The sequence below is a fragment of the Nicotiana tabacum genome, chromosome 20 (genome assembly GCF_000715075.1).
Source record: "Nicotiana tabacum cultivar K326 chromosome 20, ASM71507v2, whole genome shotgun sequence".
In the NCBI taxonomy this organism is placed as follows: Eukaryota; Viridiplantae; Streptophyta; class Magnoliopsida; order Solanales; family Solanaceae; genus Nicotiana; species Nicotiana tabacum.
In genome coordinates, this window is record NC_134099.1 from 149856900 (window position 1) to 149879179 (window position 22280).

Here is a 22280-nt window from a genome sequence, read left to right on the forward strand (position 1 = left end):
TGTCCCATTCAAACTTGACCATTTGATGCAATGTGGATGGCACTGCTTTGGCCGCATGGATCCACGGTCTTCCCAACAAAAGGTTATAAGATACCGCGGCATCCAATACCTGGAACTCCATAGTAAACTTGACCGGGCCGATGGTCAACTCGAGTATAATATCCCCCACGGTGTCTGTTCCACTTCCGTCAAATCCTCGGACGCAAACGTTGTTCTTGTGGATTCTATCATGGTCAATCTTCAACTGGTTCAGTGTGGATAATGGACAAATATTGGCACTTGAACCGTTATCCACCAACGCCCGAGTAACTGCCGAATCTTCACATTTGACAGTCAAGTAGAGAGCTTTATTACGTTCCGTGCCCTCCACTGGCAAATCGTCATCAGAGAACGTTACCATGTTTACCTTAAAAAATTTGTTGGCAATCGTTTCAAGGTGGTTCACTGAAATTTCATTGGGCACATGAGCTTCATTTAGTATCTTCATCAGGGCCCGGTGATGCTCATCCGAATGGATCAATAGTGATAACAACGAGATCTGGGCCGGTGTTTTCTTCAATTGTTCGACAACGGAGTAATCTTGCACTTTCATCTTTTTCAGAAATTCCTCCGCCTCTTCTTCTGACACGGGTTTCTTTGTTACTGCTGGGTTGGACCTTCTCAACTCCACGGGAGTAAAACACCGTCCCGATCGAGTCAGTCCCTGCGCCTCACAACTATCCTCCTCCACTTGCTTTCCCTTGTACATTACCACTGCCTTTTCATACTTCCAAGGCACACCCTTGCTATCAATAACTGGAAATTAGACTACCGGCTTTATGATGACCGGTTCCTTGTAGACCCCTTTCACAACAACTACGGGTGCAGATGATGCTCCCGATACTACCAATTTGGCTGGCTCTGGTTTCTTTGTAGCGGTGGATGGATTCTTCCCTAATATCACCACTAGCTTGACATCTTCCCCCTTCAACTATAACCCTGCTTCCCCACTGGTCGATTTTTCTTTCGGAGTGGCACGGATAATCATCACTGTCTGTGAGGGTTTCTTTGGCTCCCCTCCTTCGTGCACAAGCTCGATCATGTGGGCTTCGTGGTGCGTTGGCAATGGGTTCTGGTTAATGTTGGGTGCCTCCGGTGCCTGTACCTCGATCTTGTTGGTATCAATAAGATCTTGTATCGCATGTTTCAGCCTCCAACATTTCTCGGTATCATGTCCATGAGCTCCCGAACAATATTCACATCTTACCGAGTGATCCATATTTTGGGGTAAGGGATTTGGCAACCTAGGCTCAACAGGATTTAATAAACCCAACTGCCTTAATTTGTAGAATAAGGCAGTATAGGTTTCTCCCAACTCAGTAAAGGTTCTTTGCCTCTGCAGTCTTTCATTTCTGGAAGCCGGATTTCCCCTGAAACCCGTCCCTGAAGGGTTCCTGTAGGCTCTTGGTGGTGGATAGGTGTTTATTGGTGGTGGGTAGGTATTATGTCGAGGTGGGTATGTATTGTGGGGAGATGGCGCGCGCCATTGCGGGCGAGCCGGAGGTTGGGTATATGTCTGGGCTTGATGGACGGAGAAATGTTGTTCTTGTGGTGGGTAATAGGGTTGTGGAGGGTAATTTGGAATGTGTGGGTAGTTTGGATAATGGGGTCTGGGTTGGAAATGAGGGGAAGGACCTCTAGATCTGGACCAATTGCCTGCCTCTATTGTCGTGACCTCTTCTCTCCTTTTCTTTCCAAGCGCACCTCCCGTGCCGCTCTGAATGGCCTGAGTTGTTGCCTTAATTGCCGAGTAACTCAGGATCTTATTGGACTTAAGTCCCTCTTCTATCATACCTCCCATTTTTACCACTTCGTTGAAAGATTTGCCAACTGACGTCACCAAGTGACCGAAGTAAGTTGGCTCTAGAGTTTATAGAAAGTAATCTACCATTTCTCCCTCTCTCATTGGAGGATCAACTCTGGCTGCATGTTCTCTCCATCGGAACCCTAATTCCCGGAAGCTCTCCCCGGGTTTCTTCTCAAGCTTTAGCAATGTGAGACGGTCTGGGACTATCTCAAGGTTGTATTGTAAGTGTCCTGCGAAAGCCTATGCCAGATCATCCCAGGTGTACCACCTGCTCGGATCTTGTCTTGTATACCACTCCAGTGCCGACCCGCTCAAACTCTGGCCAAAGTAAGCTATCAGTAGCTCATCTTTGCCCCCCGCTCCCCTCATCTTGCTACAAAAGCCTCGTAGATGTGCCATAGGATCGCCATGCCCTTCGTATAAATCGAACTTGGGCATCTTGAACCCTGCTGGTAATTGGACGTCAGGGAAAGGGCATAGATCCTTGTAAGCCATGCTAACTTCGTTTCTTAACCCGTGCATGTTCATGAAGGACTGCTCCAGGATTTTAAATTTCCGCATCACCTTGTCCTGCTCTGGGCTCTTAGCCGGCTTTTCAATCTCCGCCGGGACCTCAAAGTGGGGATTATAGGTATGTGGCTCGGGTGCTTTGAATGTGAGTTCAGGGGGTAGTATTGTGTATCGTGAGCTTGAAACAACGGCTCACTAGACGATTTGTGCAATGGGATTGGGGAAGGCACTACAAAGATGGGAATATTTGGTGGAGGAGGATTCTGATTGGGTGGTGGAGCTTGGGGATCATAGGCCTCTCTTCCCTGATAGTAGTGATGGCTTGGGAAACTCGTTGAAGGGCCGGGAGAAGGGTATTCCGGCGTGTGTCCTGGGGGGAGAATAGAAGTAACAGGTGGTTCAGGCCCCTTTTGGGCTCTAGCTAAGGCTAGCTGCATTTCATTCATTTCCAGCCTCATCTTTTCCATTTTCTCCATAGCCTCCTTCAGCATCTGATTTGTCGTCTTTTCCGACTCAACACTGTTGTCTGAGCCAGTCATGCTTTCTGGTATGGGCCCTTTTGATCTTGTTTGATAATGGTACGGTGCCAGTACGCTTTAACAAACTAACTGGTATAGATTGGAAAAACAACAAACTTGTCAGTGTTAGAGTCTTAACAGATATTGTAATTGCACGTTGGGGGATGCAATGTTCTTATGCAGTTAACCATTTCTAACATGCTTTTGCTCTGACCGCATGCATCATCCCGGCTTATTTTATTTGTGCCTCTTTCGAGTGTTTCAGAGACCTCTCTTTTCTTCTTCTCTCTCTCTCTTTTCTTTTTTTTTAATTACGGTCGAATCCTATAGAGATTGCTTACGTATCGTGACCCCGCACGAATCAGACCAGGCGTAGTTCGTGCAAGAAAAATTTTCAATTTTTCATTACTTAAACAAACTATTACAAACTAAAACCCTTTTTGCAGAAAGAAAATAACAAACGCAAACTAAGGTCAAATACAAGTTCCAATACTACAGAAATACTTTGGCGCGAAAAGACAACGGACAGACAAACCACAGGCTAAAAAAAATAGAGAAACACAGACACGAGCTACGCATACTCTAAAGTTTCAAATATGGGTGCCTGCGGGGCATCGCTCGGCCTTCCCACGGGCCTCGGTTCCAAATCCTTTTGAGTTGCTCTAATTCATTCATGGTCCGCTTCACATAGATTAGCACTGCTGAGACAAAAGTAGTAGGGGTCATGTCCTCACAAGCTCGACATCTTCTGAAAATGGCACGAGCAATGGCTCTAATCCTGTCCCTTGCTTGCTTCTTTTCTATAAGCAGACGTTTTATCTGATTACTGCATGTCTTTAACGCCTAAGAATCCTGCATATGCTGATTCTGCAGTTGCTGTACTTCTACTTACATTTGGGCCAACAGGTCGTAATAGTGTCCGCTTTCCATTTGGAAATCCTCAGCCTGCTTAACTGCTTTACCCTCAAGTGTAGCCACTTTTCTCTCCATATTGGCAACAGTTTTCTCGTGGTCCCGTTTCAATTGATTTACGTTTATCTGCTCTCGTAGCCCACTGTGCTTTGAGTTCTGCCCTGACATTTTCAGACCTTTCCAACCTATCCCGATATCCCCTGACTTCATTTTTTAGCCCTTTTATCAATTGCTCATCTGATCGACTCCTCGGTCGTTTATCAGCGGCCATTCTAGATTTCCAGATTTGGGCCCTAAGTGTTTCGTTTTCCCGGGTCAATCTATTCTTTTCACCCTGATCCGTATCAATTTGCGCGCCGTTCTCGAATTTCAGACTTTCAACCTGTTGCTTCAACTTACCAATTTCCGCTCGATAACCTTCTTCTCTTGCCAGCCAATCCCATTGTGCTTGAGATGATTCAATGAAATCTTGGACGTGGGGCCTTTTGGCAGGCCTCTGCGGAATCAAGAACCTTTTTCCAAACCAAGCATTGTACTTAGGGTCTACCTCGCCCTTAGCCCGATCTCGCACTATGGTTTTAGGCTCGAGGAACCTATATCGATTCCAGATTTCACGGATTTTTCCTTCAAGAAAGACATATTTTGGGCCTAGTTCAATCACTTGCTTGCTTAGATTTTCATCATTGTGCACAGCTTAAAACCTTCCCAGTTGACGCAAGACCCTGTAAGGGGCATAAGGTTGGATGCTTCGAACTCCCATTAAGAGGATGTAGGGAACTTCAGCTGAAGTATATATAGCTTCTGTATCAGGAAGCCACCCTAGGGTCCACTCGATTTTGTCAGCAGTTAATGATCTCAAAAGTGATAGCCAAGCCTCTGTTCCTTCGGGGAACTCAATGCCTGTTATCTGAGTCCCAAATTCTTCAATACAGCTCAATCCCATCAGTCCGTAATTCATGTACCCAACTCGATGGCAAAGGTGTTCATGCATCTACAATTGCAGCAACAAGTTGCAACCTTGAAAGAACTTCCCTCCCTTTCGGCATATAGTTAAAGGTCGATAGATTTCAGCTACGATTAAAGGAACTACTGTGTCGTTGACTCGTTTGGTCGCAACATCCAACATCCCAGCAAGGCCGATCTCTATGTGACCGTCTTCCCGAGGGCAAACCACAACTCCCATGAAAGCTACCATAAAAGCTAGAACCCGCCTGGCCTCCCATTTGTCTTTGTTTCCAGCGTGAGTCAAACCAAGTTTGGGCTCTTCAAAGCCTCGAGGGTTACCATAACGCCGATACAAAAACTGAAATGCGCAATACCCGGCTACTAACTTCTCTTCCTGGGCATTCCTGCTGATACTTAACAAGTCCAAGAATTTGTGTGACGTTACCGGCCTTGGTGCCAAAGGATAAAGAGTTCTGAAATTTGGGCTGAGACCCGCATAACCCGCCATTTCCTCCAAGGTGGGTGTAAGTTCAAAATCAGAAAACCGGAATATGTTGTGTGCAGGATCCCAAAAAGGTACCAGTGCCTTAATAACATCCACCTTCGGCTCAACATCCAATAAACCGACGAGGCCACCCAAATTTTTTATCACAGCCTTTCTGCTATCGGCTTCTAAATCATTCCACCACATGTGGAGCTGCAAAGGGATCTCTTTAAGGGCCGTAAAGGGTTTATTTTCGGTCGTGCTCATCCTGCACATTTATTAAGGTGATTTAGACAAAAGGGAAAACCTATATTTGACTCAAACATAAAACAAAACTTCTTTTCCATTTTTTTTCCAATTTTAAAGAAAAGAAAGACTGGTTTTCCGAGCACGGCCTTTCAGCGCTTCATGAACAAAGATTTTAAGGCTGTGAGGGTTGACTGGTCAGAAAAATTCAAAAAAAACAAAAATGACCGCTTGATGTAAATTTTAGCCTTCCGGCGCCCCTTTTGGGAACATTTGGCTACTCTTAACAAAACAGCGTCACCCGATTATTTTTAAGGCTCTTTTCCCGTTTTTCCCAAAATATCATCCCATCATTTGAAAATACGGCCCTAAGAGCCTCGAGGACGAGGGTTATAAGGCTGTATGGGCTAACTGGTCAAAATTCAAAAGATGACCCAAAGTGACCGTTTATGCAAAAGTCAACCTTTCGGCGTCCCTTTCGGGACAACCTGGCTATTTTTGACAATAACGGTGTCGCCCGACTTATAATAACATTTTTTGACATTTTCAGGTTATCTTTTGCAAAAAGGGGAAGTTGGACCCGATGAGAGTTGCCTACGTATCTCACATCCGGTGAGAATCAAACCGACGTAGTTCGGGCAGATAAACTAACTAATTTTTGAAAACAAACATATTTTTTCCTTTTTCTTTTATAGCAAAAAAAACTATTTTTCCTTTCCGTTTTTTTTTTTAAACAAAGCAAACTAAAATAAAGGACTCTTTCCTACACACTTTTTGTTTTTTGGGTAAACAAACAATTTTAAAAATAAACTATATTTTGTTTTTCAAAATTTCGGCAAAGTTCTGACAGTACTTGGACACTGGTTTTTTCTAAATTAATCATCTAACTCTCCACTTGTTATTTTTCTCTTTTTCTCAATTTTTTTTTCCAAAATTTTCTAACTCCCCTAGATTCAGAAGCCGGTCAACATGCGGGTTCGAAACGAATAAATGCACAGAGCGTAAGTAGGATGCATCAGGATGGTCTTTTCTGTTTTAGGTTGCTATTCCTAGACGGACCCAACCCTTGTGTTGAGTCCCCTAAGTCAAAAATGCACATGATGCAGATAAGCGTTCCTACTAGGGATCAGGCATGAAGTTGAGTTATTCTAGGTTCAGAACCTGGGTGTTTGTTTTAGACCTGGCTTACCCAAGCGGACAGCTCGAGCCGGGGGGGCAGCGTACCGGGGATACAGAAGCTCAACCCGGCTTTGCAACTTATCTGAACCTCGTTCTAAAAATGGGATTGACTCTAAACAGAAAAGAAGTCACACGAAGTGCACCCTTCTTCATGATTTAGAAGACTCAGAGAGGAGATGGGTTTCGGCATAGTTTATATACAGTTCACAAAATATCAAAGCGGTAAAAGCATCATTTTGCATATTAAGCACAGATCATATGAGAATATCAGATAATAAAGTCAAAATACAACAATTTATCAAGCTCGAATTTCTAACCCTGAACCGGTGGTTCTGGGTAAAGCGTCCCCAGCAGAGTCGCCAGATCTGTCACACCTCCTTTTTACCCGCGCCGCAAGGGCGCAGAGGGAGTTTTTCCAATTAAAGGACAATCGAAACGGAATTTGTTTATTTAATTCAGAGTCGCCACTTGGGAGATTTATGGTGTCCCAAGTCACCGATTTAATCCCGAATCGAGGAAAAGAATGACTCTGTTAACAGACCGCGAACCAAAAATCCGGATAAGTAATTCTGTTAACCTGGGAGAAGGTGTTAGGCATTCCCAAGTTCCGTGGTTCTAGCACGGTCGCTCCACTGTCATATTTGGCTTAAATATCTGGTTTTTATACGATTATGAACTTATGTGCAAATTTTAACTTTTAGCCGCTTTTATTATTATTATTATTATTATTAATTTTTTTTTAAGAATGTGAACATCGTTTAAAACATGTCTTTGGATTGCGTCACATGAAATGCACCCGCAATCCGGAACACATTTTATTCAATGTTTTGGGATTTGGATTTGGGTCGCATGCCCGAGTTTAAGAAGGTAAGATTATTAAAATGCGTGCCTAAAATGACTAGCGCGTGGTTATTTTGGAAAAATCCGTGAATTTCGCTAAGCGACCGATTCCGAGTTCTAAGTAATTAATACATACATTTGTGAGGGCCCCGCAATCTATACGTTTTACTAGGCGAGGTTCATCTCATTTATTTTTTAAATGGACAATCCTAAAATGACTACATTTTTTCTATTAAAATTAGTCTTCTAAAATAAAGAAAGAAAATCCTAATTAATTACGAGCTTAAAAAAAATAAGAAAAAACGTAACATACTACTTGCCAGATTAAGACAAATATTAATGGAAAGGAATTTTATTAAAAAAAAAACAAAATTCAAAATTATAAATAAAATACGAAATTCGCCAACTAATATTCAAAAGAAATCAATTATAGCTAGATTAAAAGCTCACATTGTTATAAAAAAAACTATTGGAATTAATTATTCACAACCATTTGAAACTAGATTTAACCATAATTACTAAAGCTTATTAGATAGTTTATTAAACTTAAACGTTGATTCATCTTACTCAAGCTCGCATCTAATGGATTAATGTTCTTAACCTTGCTATGTTGAGTCACACATTAAAAGCATCAAGCCTGCCTATTCTACGAAATTATTGGCCTAATATTTGCGGATCTTAGTTATTAACAAGATTAAAAGATAAAAAAAAAACTCAAATTGCTTTTATTCCAATATTTGCAAATCCAAATCTAGATTTTTACTAACCCTTCTCCCCCCAAAATTAAATCGGTTTCCCATATTGACTATTTACCAATTTTGATTTGAATGCGATCTCAAACTAAAAAAATTAACAAAAAGCCGAAACTAATACTTATGGTGTTCATACCGACAACCATCCAATAGTTCCGCAATTTAACGCTTCACATTATACATAATTCTACCATTCATATAACATGAAACACATAATGAATATCTAACTAAAAATACGAATATTCTATAATTAGAAGCATAAATCTTCTGACCATTTCATTTCAGCTTCAATGCATATGTCAAAATGATTCATAGTAGTGTACCTGGTGTTTGAATACAAGGAAAGGAAGAATAGGATCAGCAAAATAGTATGTAACACAGCAACAACAACAAATAACCAGCAATATCCAACAAACGGAATACCCAGTGACAGATTTGAAAACCGAATAAAATCCAGCAATAACCAGTGAAGTAGTAGCAAATAACCAATTAAACTCGAGAAATAAACCACATGAAAATCCAAAAATACCAATAATAATTAACGGGCAATAACAAAGTGAACTTCTTTTTTTTTAATTGAAAGACCAGTTAATGTTTAACCTTTAATTCTCTCTTAATGTTCAGAAAATTCTTTCTTTTAAACTCTCTTCAAATTCGAATCCCTAAAAATCCTTTAATATTTTCAAATTTTTTCTCTCTCTATTTTCAGCTCATTCTCCTTAAATTCTGTCCAAGTCCCTCTATTTATTACCAACTTTCAGCATTTTAAAATTAAATCCCACTATCTTCCACTCATCCCCTTTTTAATCCCACTACCTAATGTTTTGTCTCCCACTAAAATAAACAAATACATTATCCCCTCCATTATATCTTGTCCCTCATGCCTACCTTAAACAATTATATTATTTCCCCACTACATTATATCTTGTCCCCCACCATGTACTATTTTAATATTATTTAAATATTATTTAATCTTAATGGACAGAGCACTCAAAATAAATAATTGTTCAGATTTTCAATTCCAAAAATACCCCTCCGACCTTACTGAAATTACCATTTTACCCCTGAAAATACTGCAATTTACCAATCTACCACGTCAGCTATAACCAATTCACCTAATCAATTCTAACCAAAATATAGCAGCTATAACCAATTTCTAATCAAATTTTATGAACAAACTCAAACTAAATGATGAACAACAAAGAAACAACTGGAATTATTTTGACTGAACAATATTTTTAAACAACAAATCTACTTTCAGATTTCAACAACAATAACAAACAAGTATATTTAAATCATTGAGCTCAAATTCAAATTAAACTTAAACAGAACAACTAAATAGATTCAAATCACTAAACTCAATAATCAATTGATCTTCAAATTAAATCCAACAACATTACAACAAAGATGAATGATTCAAAACGAAGCTATGTTGAACTACTACGGGCAGATTTCAGACTACGATTGACACACAAATGCAAGGGACTAAACTAATTGTATTGGGAATAAAATCGTAATTTAACTTAGACAAAACCTGAACGAATAGGGAACCAAACAACGTGATCAACAACAAAGAGCAAACTGGCACCATTTCAACAAATAGCAAACTAAAACAATACGAATATACAAACCAACTAACGGAAACGAGATAATATGACAATTAATGGAGACAAATGACTATGTAAAACTTCTTATGTGATTCAGCAATTAAACAAACAAACATCACAAATGAAAGGGCCAAGATATCAGTATCACGTGAGTCATAAAACTGGAACGAAGGAAATCGAACAAAACAACTCATATACCCACGACGCAATATCTAAAAATCGAAAGATGAGCAAAGTTAGAATATGACCTCTTAATAGAAACTTCTTTATTTTCAACATAAAAAAAACTCCATTGAAAAGCTCGATTTTTGAATCACGAATGGAACTAACGAACGGGCGATCTCATCGGATCCGAACTCAAACTGGTGACTGGACGTGAACTTGAACGGACAATCCATGACTGGACGATCTCGTCTCTTGCAATGAGGACGATGGGTGAGGGTGATGTGCGATGAAGAAGGCGATGCCGCAGAGCAGCCATGGATGTCGAGGGAGCTGCTGGTCATCGTTTGGGTCGTGAAGACAAAGCAGTGGGGTGGTGCTAGGGATGGAGCGACGACGAGCTGCTTCACGTCGCTGCTGCTACGAAAGGCGGACATGGCTGGAGCTGCGACTGGAGGAGGAAGATGGTGGAGGGTGTTCCTGGCCGGTCGTTCATGGTGGTCGACGAAGAAGATGAAGCAGAGGGGTCGTTCATGGTGGTCGACGAAGAAGATGAAGCAGTGGGGTGGTGCTGTGTTGCGACGGGGCTGGTTGGGGCTGCTTCACGTCGTCTATGGCTGGAGCTCGTTGAAGCGGGGTTGTTGGTCGTTCATGGCTTCGACGACGAGGCGAGGTTGTTGGTGGTCGATGAGTGTGGATGGTTGTGGAGCTGTGTGTGTGTGTGTGTGCTTGTGTCGAAGAAGACGATGCAAGGGCAGCCATGGATGGGGGCGTGAGGAAGCTTGGAGAAGATGGAGAGAAAGAGAGGGGGCGGATGGGTTTAGGGTTAGGAAAAAATGAAATGAAGATAGGAGGGGTTAGTTCATTTGGGGTTATGGGGCGGACCGGGTCGACCCGGGTTGAAATAGACCGGGTCATGGGGAAAACTCTTTGGGCTTGTGGTTTAAAATTGAAGAAAAGGCCCAATCCGGCCTTCTTCCATTTTTGTTCTTTTCTATTTATTCAATTTCCTAAATAATAAAGCTAAAAATGCTAAGATTAAATTATAAAACCCAAAATTATCTGGAAATACTAATTAACTCTTAATAATAATTAACACACAATTAAAATAGCGATTAAAGATAAAATCACACAATTTGGACATTAAATGCTAAAAATGCAACGTATATTATTTTTTTATGATTTTTTAATTTTGTAAAACAAACTTAATTAAATATCAAATGCAAATGCGACATATTTTTATATTTTTTTATTAATTTAACACATTAATATGCACAGGCAAAAATACAAATAATTATCAAAAAATGTCACGAAAATTCAAAAATTGGACACAAAGGAAAATTGTTTTATTTTGAAATTTTTTTTTTTAATTGGGAGTAATTCTCATATAGGGCAAAAATCACGTGCTCACAGGAGGTATTGAAAGAGATAGAAGATGTGATGCAAGATTTTAAGGTAAGTAAGGTAAAAGTGAATAACGTACGAGATACTCGGATTCAGAAGGTTGGGAATGGTCCATACTTCGGATAGAAGGCTAGAAGCACTGGGATTCAGTAACGATAGCGGCGTCGACGGTGGCATATCTTCCAGAGTATGGTTTAAGTACGGAGAGATCTAGTCAAGAGAGCAAAGAAGAGTTGGAGATGATGTGATGTTTCTGTTAGAGACTGTGCGTCCACCAGACTGTATAGAGAACCGGGTTCTCTATGTGTTTCCTTTGAAAGTACTGATGAACCAAACTATATAGGGATCTGGTCCTATATCAGTTTGGTATAGTGCTAAGTTTGTGTGAGTCCACCGAATAGTAGAGTACTTGGTCCTTTATGGGATTCTGGTGTAAATGCTAGTAAAGCTGTATGTAAATAAGGCTGAGGATTTTTACGTGGAAAAATCTCACACAAGGGGATAAAAAAACCACGACCTACACTTGTAGGCTTTTAACTTCACTAACTTGCAATCTCCCTATTACAAGCCACTTTACAATAACCCTATTGCAAAGACTTCAACTAACTTGTGATGCTCTCATCACAAGCCACTCTATAACTATCCTAGTTACAAAGAATTTGACTAACTTGTGGTATTTCAACCACAAGCCACTTTGTCACACTACGATTACAAAGGCTTTTGACTAACTTGTGATGTTTCCACCACAAGCCACTTTGTCACACTACAGTCACAAAGGCTTTTGCTTATGACTAACCTAGCCACAATATAAACTCAAGGAGTTTACGGATTTTGGTTTGTTCCTAAGACAATGCTTCTAAGAAAGAAAACTAGGAATTACAATGAAAAACATATAACAAAGACTCAACAACCTAAGGACTTAAGATATCTTCAATCTTGGATCAGGTCCTTGAGGTTGCAGCAGCTTTGTTCTTGAGAGAGGTTCTTGAGCACTTGAGAGAATTTCGTTTTATGTATTTGCAAGTGTTGGAACCTGAAATTTGTGCCTTGTATAAGGTTTATACCACACAAGACATCCTTAGTGATGTCCAATCTCAATGGGAAGTGACTGCTGCACTATCTACTATATTGTTACAGGCAGTCACTTATTGCAATTGCTTTCCAGCTGTAGTTGAATTGTACTTCTGTCAGAGAACCCTAAGGGAACATGTCCCTATTGTGTTCCTCTTTGTACAGTTGTGATTAGTCACTCAGTTGCATTCCAGCTGTATAGTTGACTTGGACTTCTGTTAGAGAAGTACCAAGGGATCGGGTTCTTGATCTGGTTCTTGTGTACACTGTCCAAGATTGTCTTGAGTTGAGTCCACTGAATGGTATTTTGTACAAACTCTAGGTACACCTTGATTACATCACTTGAAGTGACGTGATCACTTTAGTTGGTCAGAGAATGGGTAGGCGCTGGAAACAGTGCAGTGCGGCAGAATCTTCGTTTCCAGCTGTGTCCAATTGACTTTGTACTGCCATAAGGGACCCATAAGAGTATCAGGTCTTTGTCTGGGTTCCTACCTCCTTAAACTACAGCAAGTTCACATTTGGCTGGAATCCGTTAGATGTAGTGTAATCCAAGTGAGTCAGGTTCCCTATCTGGTTCTTGACATTAAGTTTGTTGGATCATCAAAATACAAGGTAAAGATATTGAAAACCTATCAATCCTATCAGTTTCGCTTGAAAATCTATGATGCAAGCAAGTTGAAGGAAGGTGGTGAATAATATAAATAGATATGTGTAGGTCGCAAGTTAAAATATGGTAAAGCGATAAGGTTTTAGGAAGACAGGAGTAAAGATAAGAAAGGGTGAGTGAGAAGGTGACAATAATGCATAAGTCCTCGGATTAAGCCCACAAAAACAAAAGCGCTGATGGTTTTTCTAAGCTATATAAAGCTCAATATATCCTGAATGAACTTAAAGGAGTCTAAGATTAGTAGCATTTAGAAAATATTGATTGTTGCCCTAGTAGCATAATGAGGGTGTAATTGTGATAAATAAAGGATGACGGTTGGACTTTCGCTTGAGTAATGATTTGGAAAAAAAAGGAAAGGAGGAGGAGGATTTCATGAATTGTAAGGGACTAAATACCCCCAAAGAATGAATCATAGTGGGATACTATGAAATACGGTTATGGAAGTATAGTATCGCCCCCAGGTGGATCAGTCTAATCACTTCAGATATCCCCCGACGAGACGTAAGCCTTAGTAACAATGTACTACGTAAGAGGTTTCAAGTTATCTGTAGTGGATTGCAGATCAACATTGAGGTGAATCAATAATGGATGGATAAAAGTTAAAGAGTATGAGATAAGATTAGGCAAACATTCTTAAGATGAACGGTAATGAAAAAGCAATATTCGTAAATTCGATAAAGTACCAAGCAAAGAACTTCAGTACACCTATATATGCTAGAGGGACATCTTGTCAAGTTCTGTACATATTCCTAAAAGTAAAGCCTAGAGATTGGCTAAAATCTAAAGAGAAGAGTTGCATAGGCGTACATACAAGGAAAACGTCGCACGGGCTGCATGACGGAAGATATCAACAGATTCCGACCACAAGTCGTGGTGTGAAAAAGAGGCCTAAAGGGGGGAATGCCTTGGCCTTTGGATTTATTCAAAGCACAGTTTCCTAAATGGCAAGAAGAGTATTAAGGAATTCACAAGAGCTATGGGTTATGAAAATGATAAGAGCATCAGTCAACATCCGAGGACGAATGTTCCAAAGAGGGGAATGATGTTACGCCCCGCAATATTACGTCGATATTACCTCCGGCAGTATTAAATTACGATGATGTTGCACCCTGTAGTATTGTACGTTGAATTTATCGTAAGGTAATTGACATTAGTCCAAGGAAAAGATTATTTGGAGATTATAAGAATTATGCTATTTTAAAAAAATGATGAGTAAATTCGTGAAAGTGAGAGAGGAAGCAAGTCAAAGAAAATAAATTTTTCATCCAAGTTTGGCATATTGGGATAAAATACGGGTCAAACGTTAATACCTGATATTTATGAACTAGTTCCATACAAGGTACTACATGACCATAATAGAAATGTGTAAAGGTATGTTAAAAGCAAGTAGTATTTTAAGTAAGTTGAGATAATTCTTAATTATGCGGGTAATTGGTTAATTATCGGATAACAATACATTACCTAATTAATTGGGAATATATTGGATAAGTATTAAATAGCATGATGTGGAAGCCCCATATTCAAAGTAAATGACTCACGTTACAAATTTAAAGGTGTCATTTGCATGTTTGATTTAAATGGCTTTGCACCATATTCAAAGTAAGGTGACTTACGTACAAGCTACTAAGACCTTAAATGTTTGATTTGTGTTCTTCATTGGTCATAAGCTTCTTCCTAAATTCCAAACAATCACAAGAATAGAAGATTACACTCCAACAAGAATGGAAGGTTACACTCCAACAAAAACGGATATTAATCTGGAAACAAAAAAAATCCAACAATATTTCTGAGCACCGTAGCAACGTGAGGTTTTGCGATTCTAAAGGAATACGGTGCAACCTTTTCCAAGAATATCATACGGATTTTTCCCTACTCCAGGTATGTTAAGGTTATCCCTTCTTTCTTTTGGCATGATCTATACGACACAAATGAAACAAAAAAATACACAACTTCCATAAATGACTCTATTCATAGAAGTATTAGAGGTGCCTATGTTCTTGAATTTTCATGTGTCATATTATTCTATCATCTTGATGGGTTTTCAATGTCTTTGTCTTATGTTTTGATGATCTAACAAACTTACTGTCAAGGACCAGATAGGGAACCTGACACACTTGGGCTACATTGCAAGTTAACGGATTCCGGCTAAATGTGAACTGCTATAGCTTCAGGAGATAGAGAACCAAACAAGGACCTGATACCCTTGTGGTTCCCTCATAGCAGTGCGAAGTCAATTGGACACAGCTGGAAGCAATGTGACTGCCTGCACTATTTCTGCTTGCACTGCATTGTCTCTGGTGGCCACTTATTCTTTGACCAACTAAAGTGCTTACATCATTCAAGTGATGTCATCAAGGTATATTAACAAGGAGTTTATATCAAAATATCACTTGAACACTTGAGAGATCATTCAAGCTTCTGCAAAATAGTGAACTTCATTCTCAAGAGCTTGAAGAACAAAGTTAAACGCTACTAAGGATCAGTTCCTTAATCTAGTATTTTGTTATCTTGCTAGTTTGTATGAGTCCACCAAATAGAAGAGTACTTGGTCCTCTACAAGATTCTACTAATAATGCTAGTAAAACAGTATGTAAATAAGGCCGAGGATTTTTACGTGGAAAAATCTCACACAAAGGGATCAAAAAACCACGACCTACACCTGTAGGCTTTCAACTTCACTAACTTGTAAAGAACCTATTACAAGCCACTTTTAAATGACTCCATTACAAAGGATTTACTCAACTAACTTGTGGTACTCTTACCACAAGCCACTTTGTGACTTCCTAGTTACAAAGGCTTTTACTAACTTGTGATGTCCTCACCACAAGCCATTTTGTAACTCTACAATTACAAAGACTTTTGCTTATGACTAAATCTAGTCACAATATAAACTCAAGGAGTTTACGGATTTACAAGAGGATTCCTAATCAAACGCTTCTAGCTAAGCAGTTTAGGAGATGCAATAAGTACAATCACAAAGTTATAACTCAACTAGGACAACAACAAGCTATCTTTTAGGAACTGGTCCGTAGTTTTGTTCAACTTTGTTCTTCAAGCTTGTGAGGATTGATTTCTCTGTTTTTGGCAAGAAGCTTGAATGAGAAACTGAAACCTTCAAGTGATGTTTTGCATAAACTCATTGTAGGTACACCTTGATCACATCACTTGAAATGATGTGAGCACTTTATTTGGTTAGAGAATGAGTGGGCGTTGGTGAAGACAGTGCAATGCGATAGAAACAGTACAGTCAGTCACTTCATTTCCAGTTGTGTCCAATTGACTTGTACTATGATGAGGGAACCACAAGGGTATCAGATCCTTGTTTGGGTTCCTAGCTCCTGAAGCTGTAGCAGTTCACCTTTAGCTTGGAATTCGTTAAGCTTGCAGTATAGTCCAAGTAGGTCAGGTTCCCTATCTGGTTCTTAATAGTAAGTTTGTTAGATCATCAAAATAAAAGGCAAGAACATTTAAAACCTATCATGTCCTTAGTTGAGTTATAACTTTGTGATTGTTCTTATTGTAACTCCTAAATTGCTTAGCTAGAAGCGTTGATTAGGAACCCTCTTGTAAAAATCATAAACTCTCTGAGTTTGTGCTATGACTAGAGTTAGTCATAAGTTAAAGCCTTTGTAACTAGAGAGTTACAAAGTGGCTTGTGGTAAGAGTATCACAAGTTAGTTGAGTTGAAGTCTTTGTAATGGAGTCATTACAAAGTGGCTTGTAATAGGTGTTTACAAGTTAGTAAAATTAAAAGTCTACAAGTGTAGGTCGAGGTTTTTGTCCCCTTGAGTTGGGATTTTTCCACGTAAAAATCTTGTGGCTCATTTACTTTTTGTTTCATTAGCATTGTCAGTTAAAACCCATAGAGGACCAGGTACTCTACTATTTGGTGGACTCATATAAACTAATAATTGGTATCAGAGAGGGTTCCTCCTATCAGGCTAACACCTAGGAAGAATCCTTATGGCTGCTCCACCAAATTTTGAAGAAGGTTAATCTACATGGACAATACTATGGGTGGTAGAAGACAATAATGCACGATTTTATTATGGCTGAGGACTCTGAGTTATGGGATGCCATATGTGATGACCCTTACGTCCCAACAAAGGTACTTGAAGAACTTCCATTCTAATTGCCAAAAACTAGAAAAGAATACATTGACGCAGACAGGAAAGCGGTGGAGAAGAATTTTCGTGCAAAGAAGAATTTGGTCTGTAGAATAAGACCTAATGAATACAATAGAATCTCTGCCTGTGACACTGCTAAGGAGATATGGGAAGCTTTGCAAGCAGCTCATGAGGGAACTATGCAAGTAAAGCAATCTAAGATCGATATGCTCACTACCGAGTATGAACTCTTCAGGATGAAGGATGATGAATCTATTCAAGATATGCACACAAGATTCACTTCCATCATAAATGAGTTGTACTCACTTGGTGAAACCATTCCTAGGAATAAGCTAGTAAGGAAAATCCTTAGTATCCTGCCTAGCTCTTGGGAAAGCAAGGTGAATGCTATTACTAAAGCAAAGGACCTGTAAGAGCTGACCATAGATGAGTTGATTGGAAATCTGAAAACCTATGAGATGAAGAAGAAGATAGATAGTGAAAAAAGAGAACCAAAGAAAGAAAAGAACCTGGTACTCAAAGCTGATAGAAATGATTCAAGTGAGGAGGACAGTGACATGTCTTACTTAACCAAAAGATTTCAGAAGATGGTTAGAAGAAATGGAGGAATGCTAAAAAGGGGCAGCTCTAGCAAACAAAAGAACTATGATCTTTGTCATAAGTGTGGAAAGCCTGGGCACTTTATCAAAGACTGTCCTATCCTGAAGCAAGAATTCTCCAAATACAACCCTGAGAAAGCAGCTAAGAGGAACCCGGTTCCTGACAAGGACTTCAAAAGAAAGAGATCTACTGACAATATGGTAAAACATGCTCTTGCATCATGGGGGGACTCCTCTAGTGAGTCTGAAGATGAAACTAATGCTGGTGATAGCTCCATGATGTCAGTTGAAAGCGAGGAAAATGAATATGATTCAACTTTTTTTTTAATGGCCCAATCAGATAATAATGATCTCTTGGTAGTAGTCGCAGACCTGAGGGAAACAATGGAGGGACTAGAAACTGAGTCTAAACACGAAAATACTAGAAAAGGAAAAGAGATAGCAAGTGAGGAACACATTAGGCTTGAAAATGAGTTGAAAGCTGCGAGAACTGGGTTGTGTGTTGAAACTGAGAAAAACAAACACTTCCAGATTGAACTGAGAAGAGTAAAAAATGATCTTGAAAAGTCCCTAAAGTGGACCTGGTCCTCAGAAGCTATCACTTCCATGCACACTAATAATGGTGGAAACAGACAGGGAATAGGGTTCCAAAGGGAGAAAATCACTTACAACCCACATAGCAAATATTTGACTGTACCCGAAAATTGGTTGTATGCCCACTGTGGGAACAATGGATATTTCAAGGAAAATTATCAAGCCAAGGTCCAGTTCATTCAGAAAAACAAAATGGTTGCTGAAAATATAATCACTAAAAGGGGACCAGGTTCCACTTACAAAAAATGCATATTACCTGCATGGACTAAGAGAACTCTTATTCATCCTCTTATCTACTACAAGGGACCCAAACTTGTTTGGGTTCCTAAAACTAACTCTTGATCTTCTTGTGCAGGGAACAGTGAAAGGAAGCGGTCAACAATGATTTATGGATAGTGAGTGTTCAAAGCACATGACTGGGAACACCATGGACTTTCTTTCACTAAAAGCCCTGCAAGGAGGGAGTGTATCCTTTGGCAATGGGAAAAAGGGGTACATTCTTGAAGTTGGAAAAGTTGGGAAATCACTCACTCATTCTATTGAAAATATGTACTATGTCAATGGTCTTAAGTACAGTCTCTTGAGTGTCTCTCAGATCTGTGATAAAGGAAACAAGGTGGAATTCTTGTCCAAGATATGTACAGTTACTAATCTAGTAACTGGTGAAGTGGTACTTGTGGCCAAGAGATACAAGAACATCTATGTTGCTGATTTCGATTCCTTACAAAGTGGTGATCTAAGTTGTCTGAAGGCTGTTGATGATGATGTTAAACTTTGGCACAGAACATTGGGGCACGCAAACTTCTCTCTTATGAACAAACTAATTCAAAAGGACCTGGTCCATGGTCTGCCCATGTCAAAGTTCAAGGTACAGAAAGTTTGTGATGCCTGTGCTAGAGGAAAACATGTGAAGTCCTCTTTTAAGCCTAAAAGGGATGTGAGCACCTCAAAGCCACTTGAGCTTCTGCATATGGACCTATGTGGCCGATGAGAGTGCAAAGCAGGGGAAGAAAAAGATACATTTTTGTGATAGTGGATGACTACTCCAGATTCACATGGACTTTATTTCTCAGAACTAAAGATGAAACCTTTGAGGTGTTTGTGGACTTTGTGAAGAAAATCCAGGTGAAAATGGAATCTAGAGTCGCATGCATTAGATCAGATCATGGAACAGAAATTGGCAATGCCAAATTTGATGAGTTCTGCAATGAAAATGGCATCACTCACAACTTCTCAGCTCCCAGAACCCCCAGCAAAATGGAGTAGTGGAAAGGAAGAATAGAACTCTTGAAGAAATGGCAAGAACAATGCTAATCGACAGTGGAATTACAAAGAACTTCTGGGCTGAAGCGGTCAACACTGCCTGCTACTTGGTGAATAGGTGCATGATCAGATCACTCCTGAACAAAACCCCATATGAGTTGCTGAATGGAAAGAAACCCAAGCTGACTCACCTAAGAACATTTGGGTGCAAATGTTATGTTCTCAATAATGGAAAGCATCAACTTGGTAAATTTGATGCCAAGAGTGATGAAGGAATATTTCTGGGCTACTCTTCTCAAAGCAAAGCGTACAAGATATACAACAAGCGAACTCAATGTGTTGAGGAAAGTTTTCATGTTATTTTTAATGAGTCCTATCCATCCTGTGAGAAGAGTGCTGAAGAGGATCAAGATGGAGAACCCTCACTAGTCCCTGGTGAAGTCATTGACATGACAAATGGAAACGCATATATGATAAGCCAAGTAAAAAAGCTGAGTGAGGACAATACTGCCTCTTCTTCACTGGAACCAGGTACCTCAATTACAACCACTGAAGCTGAAGAAAGGGTGGTTGATGCAGTTCAGGGTACTCCACTAGTACCTGCGAGAAGAACACAAGAAAACCAGTTAAATGTACCCACGTCCTCTACAAATGAACCTCAAATGTCTAACTGGAAACACAAAAACTCTTATCCTCTCGACAACATAATTACCCCTCTAGATTCTGGAGTACAAACCAGGTCAAAAGCCAGAAATTCACTTGCCTTCTCAGCCTTTCTCTCCCAAATAGAACCCAAGAATATCAAGGAAGCCCTAATAGATGCAAATTGAATTACAGCCATGCAAGATGAGTTACATCAATTTGAAAGGAACAATGTCTGGCACCTAGTACCTAGACCCTCAGATAGAACCATCATAGGAACCAGGTGGGTATTCAGGAACAAGCTTGATGAACATGGAAACACCACACGGAATAGGGCCAAGCTAGTGGTTCAAGGCTACAATCAGGAGGAAGGGATTGATTATGATGAAACGTTTGCTCCGGTCGCTCGCATGGAAGCTATTAGAATTCTAATCGCTTTTGCATCTCATATGAAATTCACCTTGTTCCAAATGGATGTCAAAAGTGCATTTCTGAATGGACTTCTTAAGGAAGAAGTCTATGTGAAGCAACCTCCAGGGTTTGAATGTCATGAACATCCTGAATATGTCTTTAAACTGGACAAAGCATTGTATGGGTTGAAGCAGGCTCCTCGAGCTTGGTATGAAAGGTTGTCAAAGTTCCTCTTAGAAAATGGTTTTAAAAGAAGGAAAATTGACAACACCTTATTCCTAAAGAAACGGGAAAGGAACCTGCTCATTGTTTAGGTCTATGTTAATGATATCATTTTCGGGGCAACAGTTGATTCTCTGTGTGAAAAATTTGCAAAACTCATGGGAAGTAAGTTTGAAATGAGCATGATGGGGGAACTGAACTTCTTCTTGGGACTTCAAGTAAAACAGTCCTCAAAGGGTACATTCATTTGTCATCAAAAATACATTAGGGAGCTCTTGAAGAGGTTTGACATGGAAGCATCAAAGGTGATAGACACTCCCATTGCTACGGCCACTCGACTGGACATGGATAAAACTGGATCCCCTGTGAATCGAACCATGTATAGCGGCATTATTGGGTCTCTTCTCTATCTCACTGCCAGCAGACCTGATATTATCTTCAGTGTAGGGCTATGTGCAAGGTTTCAATCAAATTCCAAGGAATCTCATTTGAAGGCTGCCAAAAAAATTCTGAGATACCTTAAAGGAATGTAGGACCTCGTCCTTTATTATCCCTCAGGTGACAATTTTAATCTCATTGGATATGATGATACAGACTATATAGGTTATCTTGTGAACAGGAAAAACATTTCCGGAATGGCTCACTTCCTAGGTTCATGTCTTATCTCTTGGGGCATAAGGAAGCAAAACTTAATGGCTCTTTCAACAGCTGCAGAATATGTAGCTGCAGCTTCCTACTGTGCTCAACTTCTATGGATTAAGCAGTAACTGGAGGACTTTGGGGTACTTATCGAGAGTGTGCCCCTTCTATGTGATAACACCAGTGCACTCAACATGGGCAAGAATCCAGTTAAACACAAAAGGACCGAGCATATTGATGTGAGGCATCATTTTCTGAGGGACAATGTGGAGAAAGGGTTGATCTACATGAAATTCTGTAGCATAGAAGACCAAATTATAGATATCTTCACCAAAGCATTAAGTAGGGAACATTTTGAAAGAAACAAGGTGAAGCTAGGGCTTTTAAAGCCCAATTGAGAACCTGATTCCTCATCATTTGGCTATGAAAATCACCTTCAGGTAAAACTATCTAAAGTGTTTTCTGGCCAAGTCTAACTCACTTCAATACCGTTGCAGGTAAATACGCATGATGAGTATAGAAGCTATAGATGCAGTGCATGGACGATAAAAGAGGATTAATACTTTCAAATAACAGGTCAAGGACCTGGTTCTTGCACCAAAGGTTAGTAGTTCTGTGTATTCCTTAATACACATCT

General features: G+C 39.9%; 1 protein-coding gene across 1 annotated transcript; it reads right to left on the reverse strand.

Moving 5' to 3' along the window:
- Nucleotides 1-4480: 4480 nt before the first annotated feature.
- LOC142174597 (uncharacterized) lies at nt 4481-5491 on the reverse strand. Its single transcript, XM_075240421.1, has 2 exons — nt 4877-5491; nt 4481-4777 (listed from the first exon to the last, which is right to left on the reverse strand). The coding sequence occupies exons 1-2, from the start codon at nt 5489-5491 to the stop codon at nt 4481-4483; spliced, it is 912 nt and encodes a 303-aa protein (XP_075096522.1).
- Nucleotides 5492-22280: the final 16789 nt, after the last annotated feature.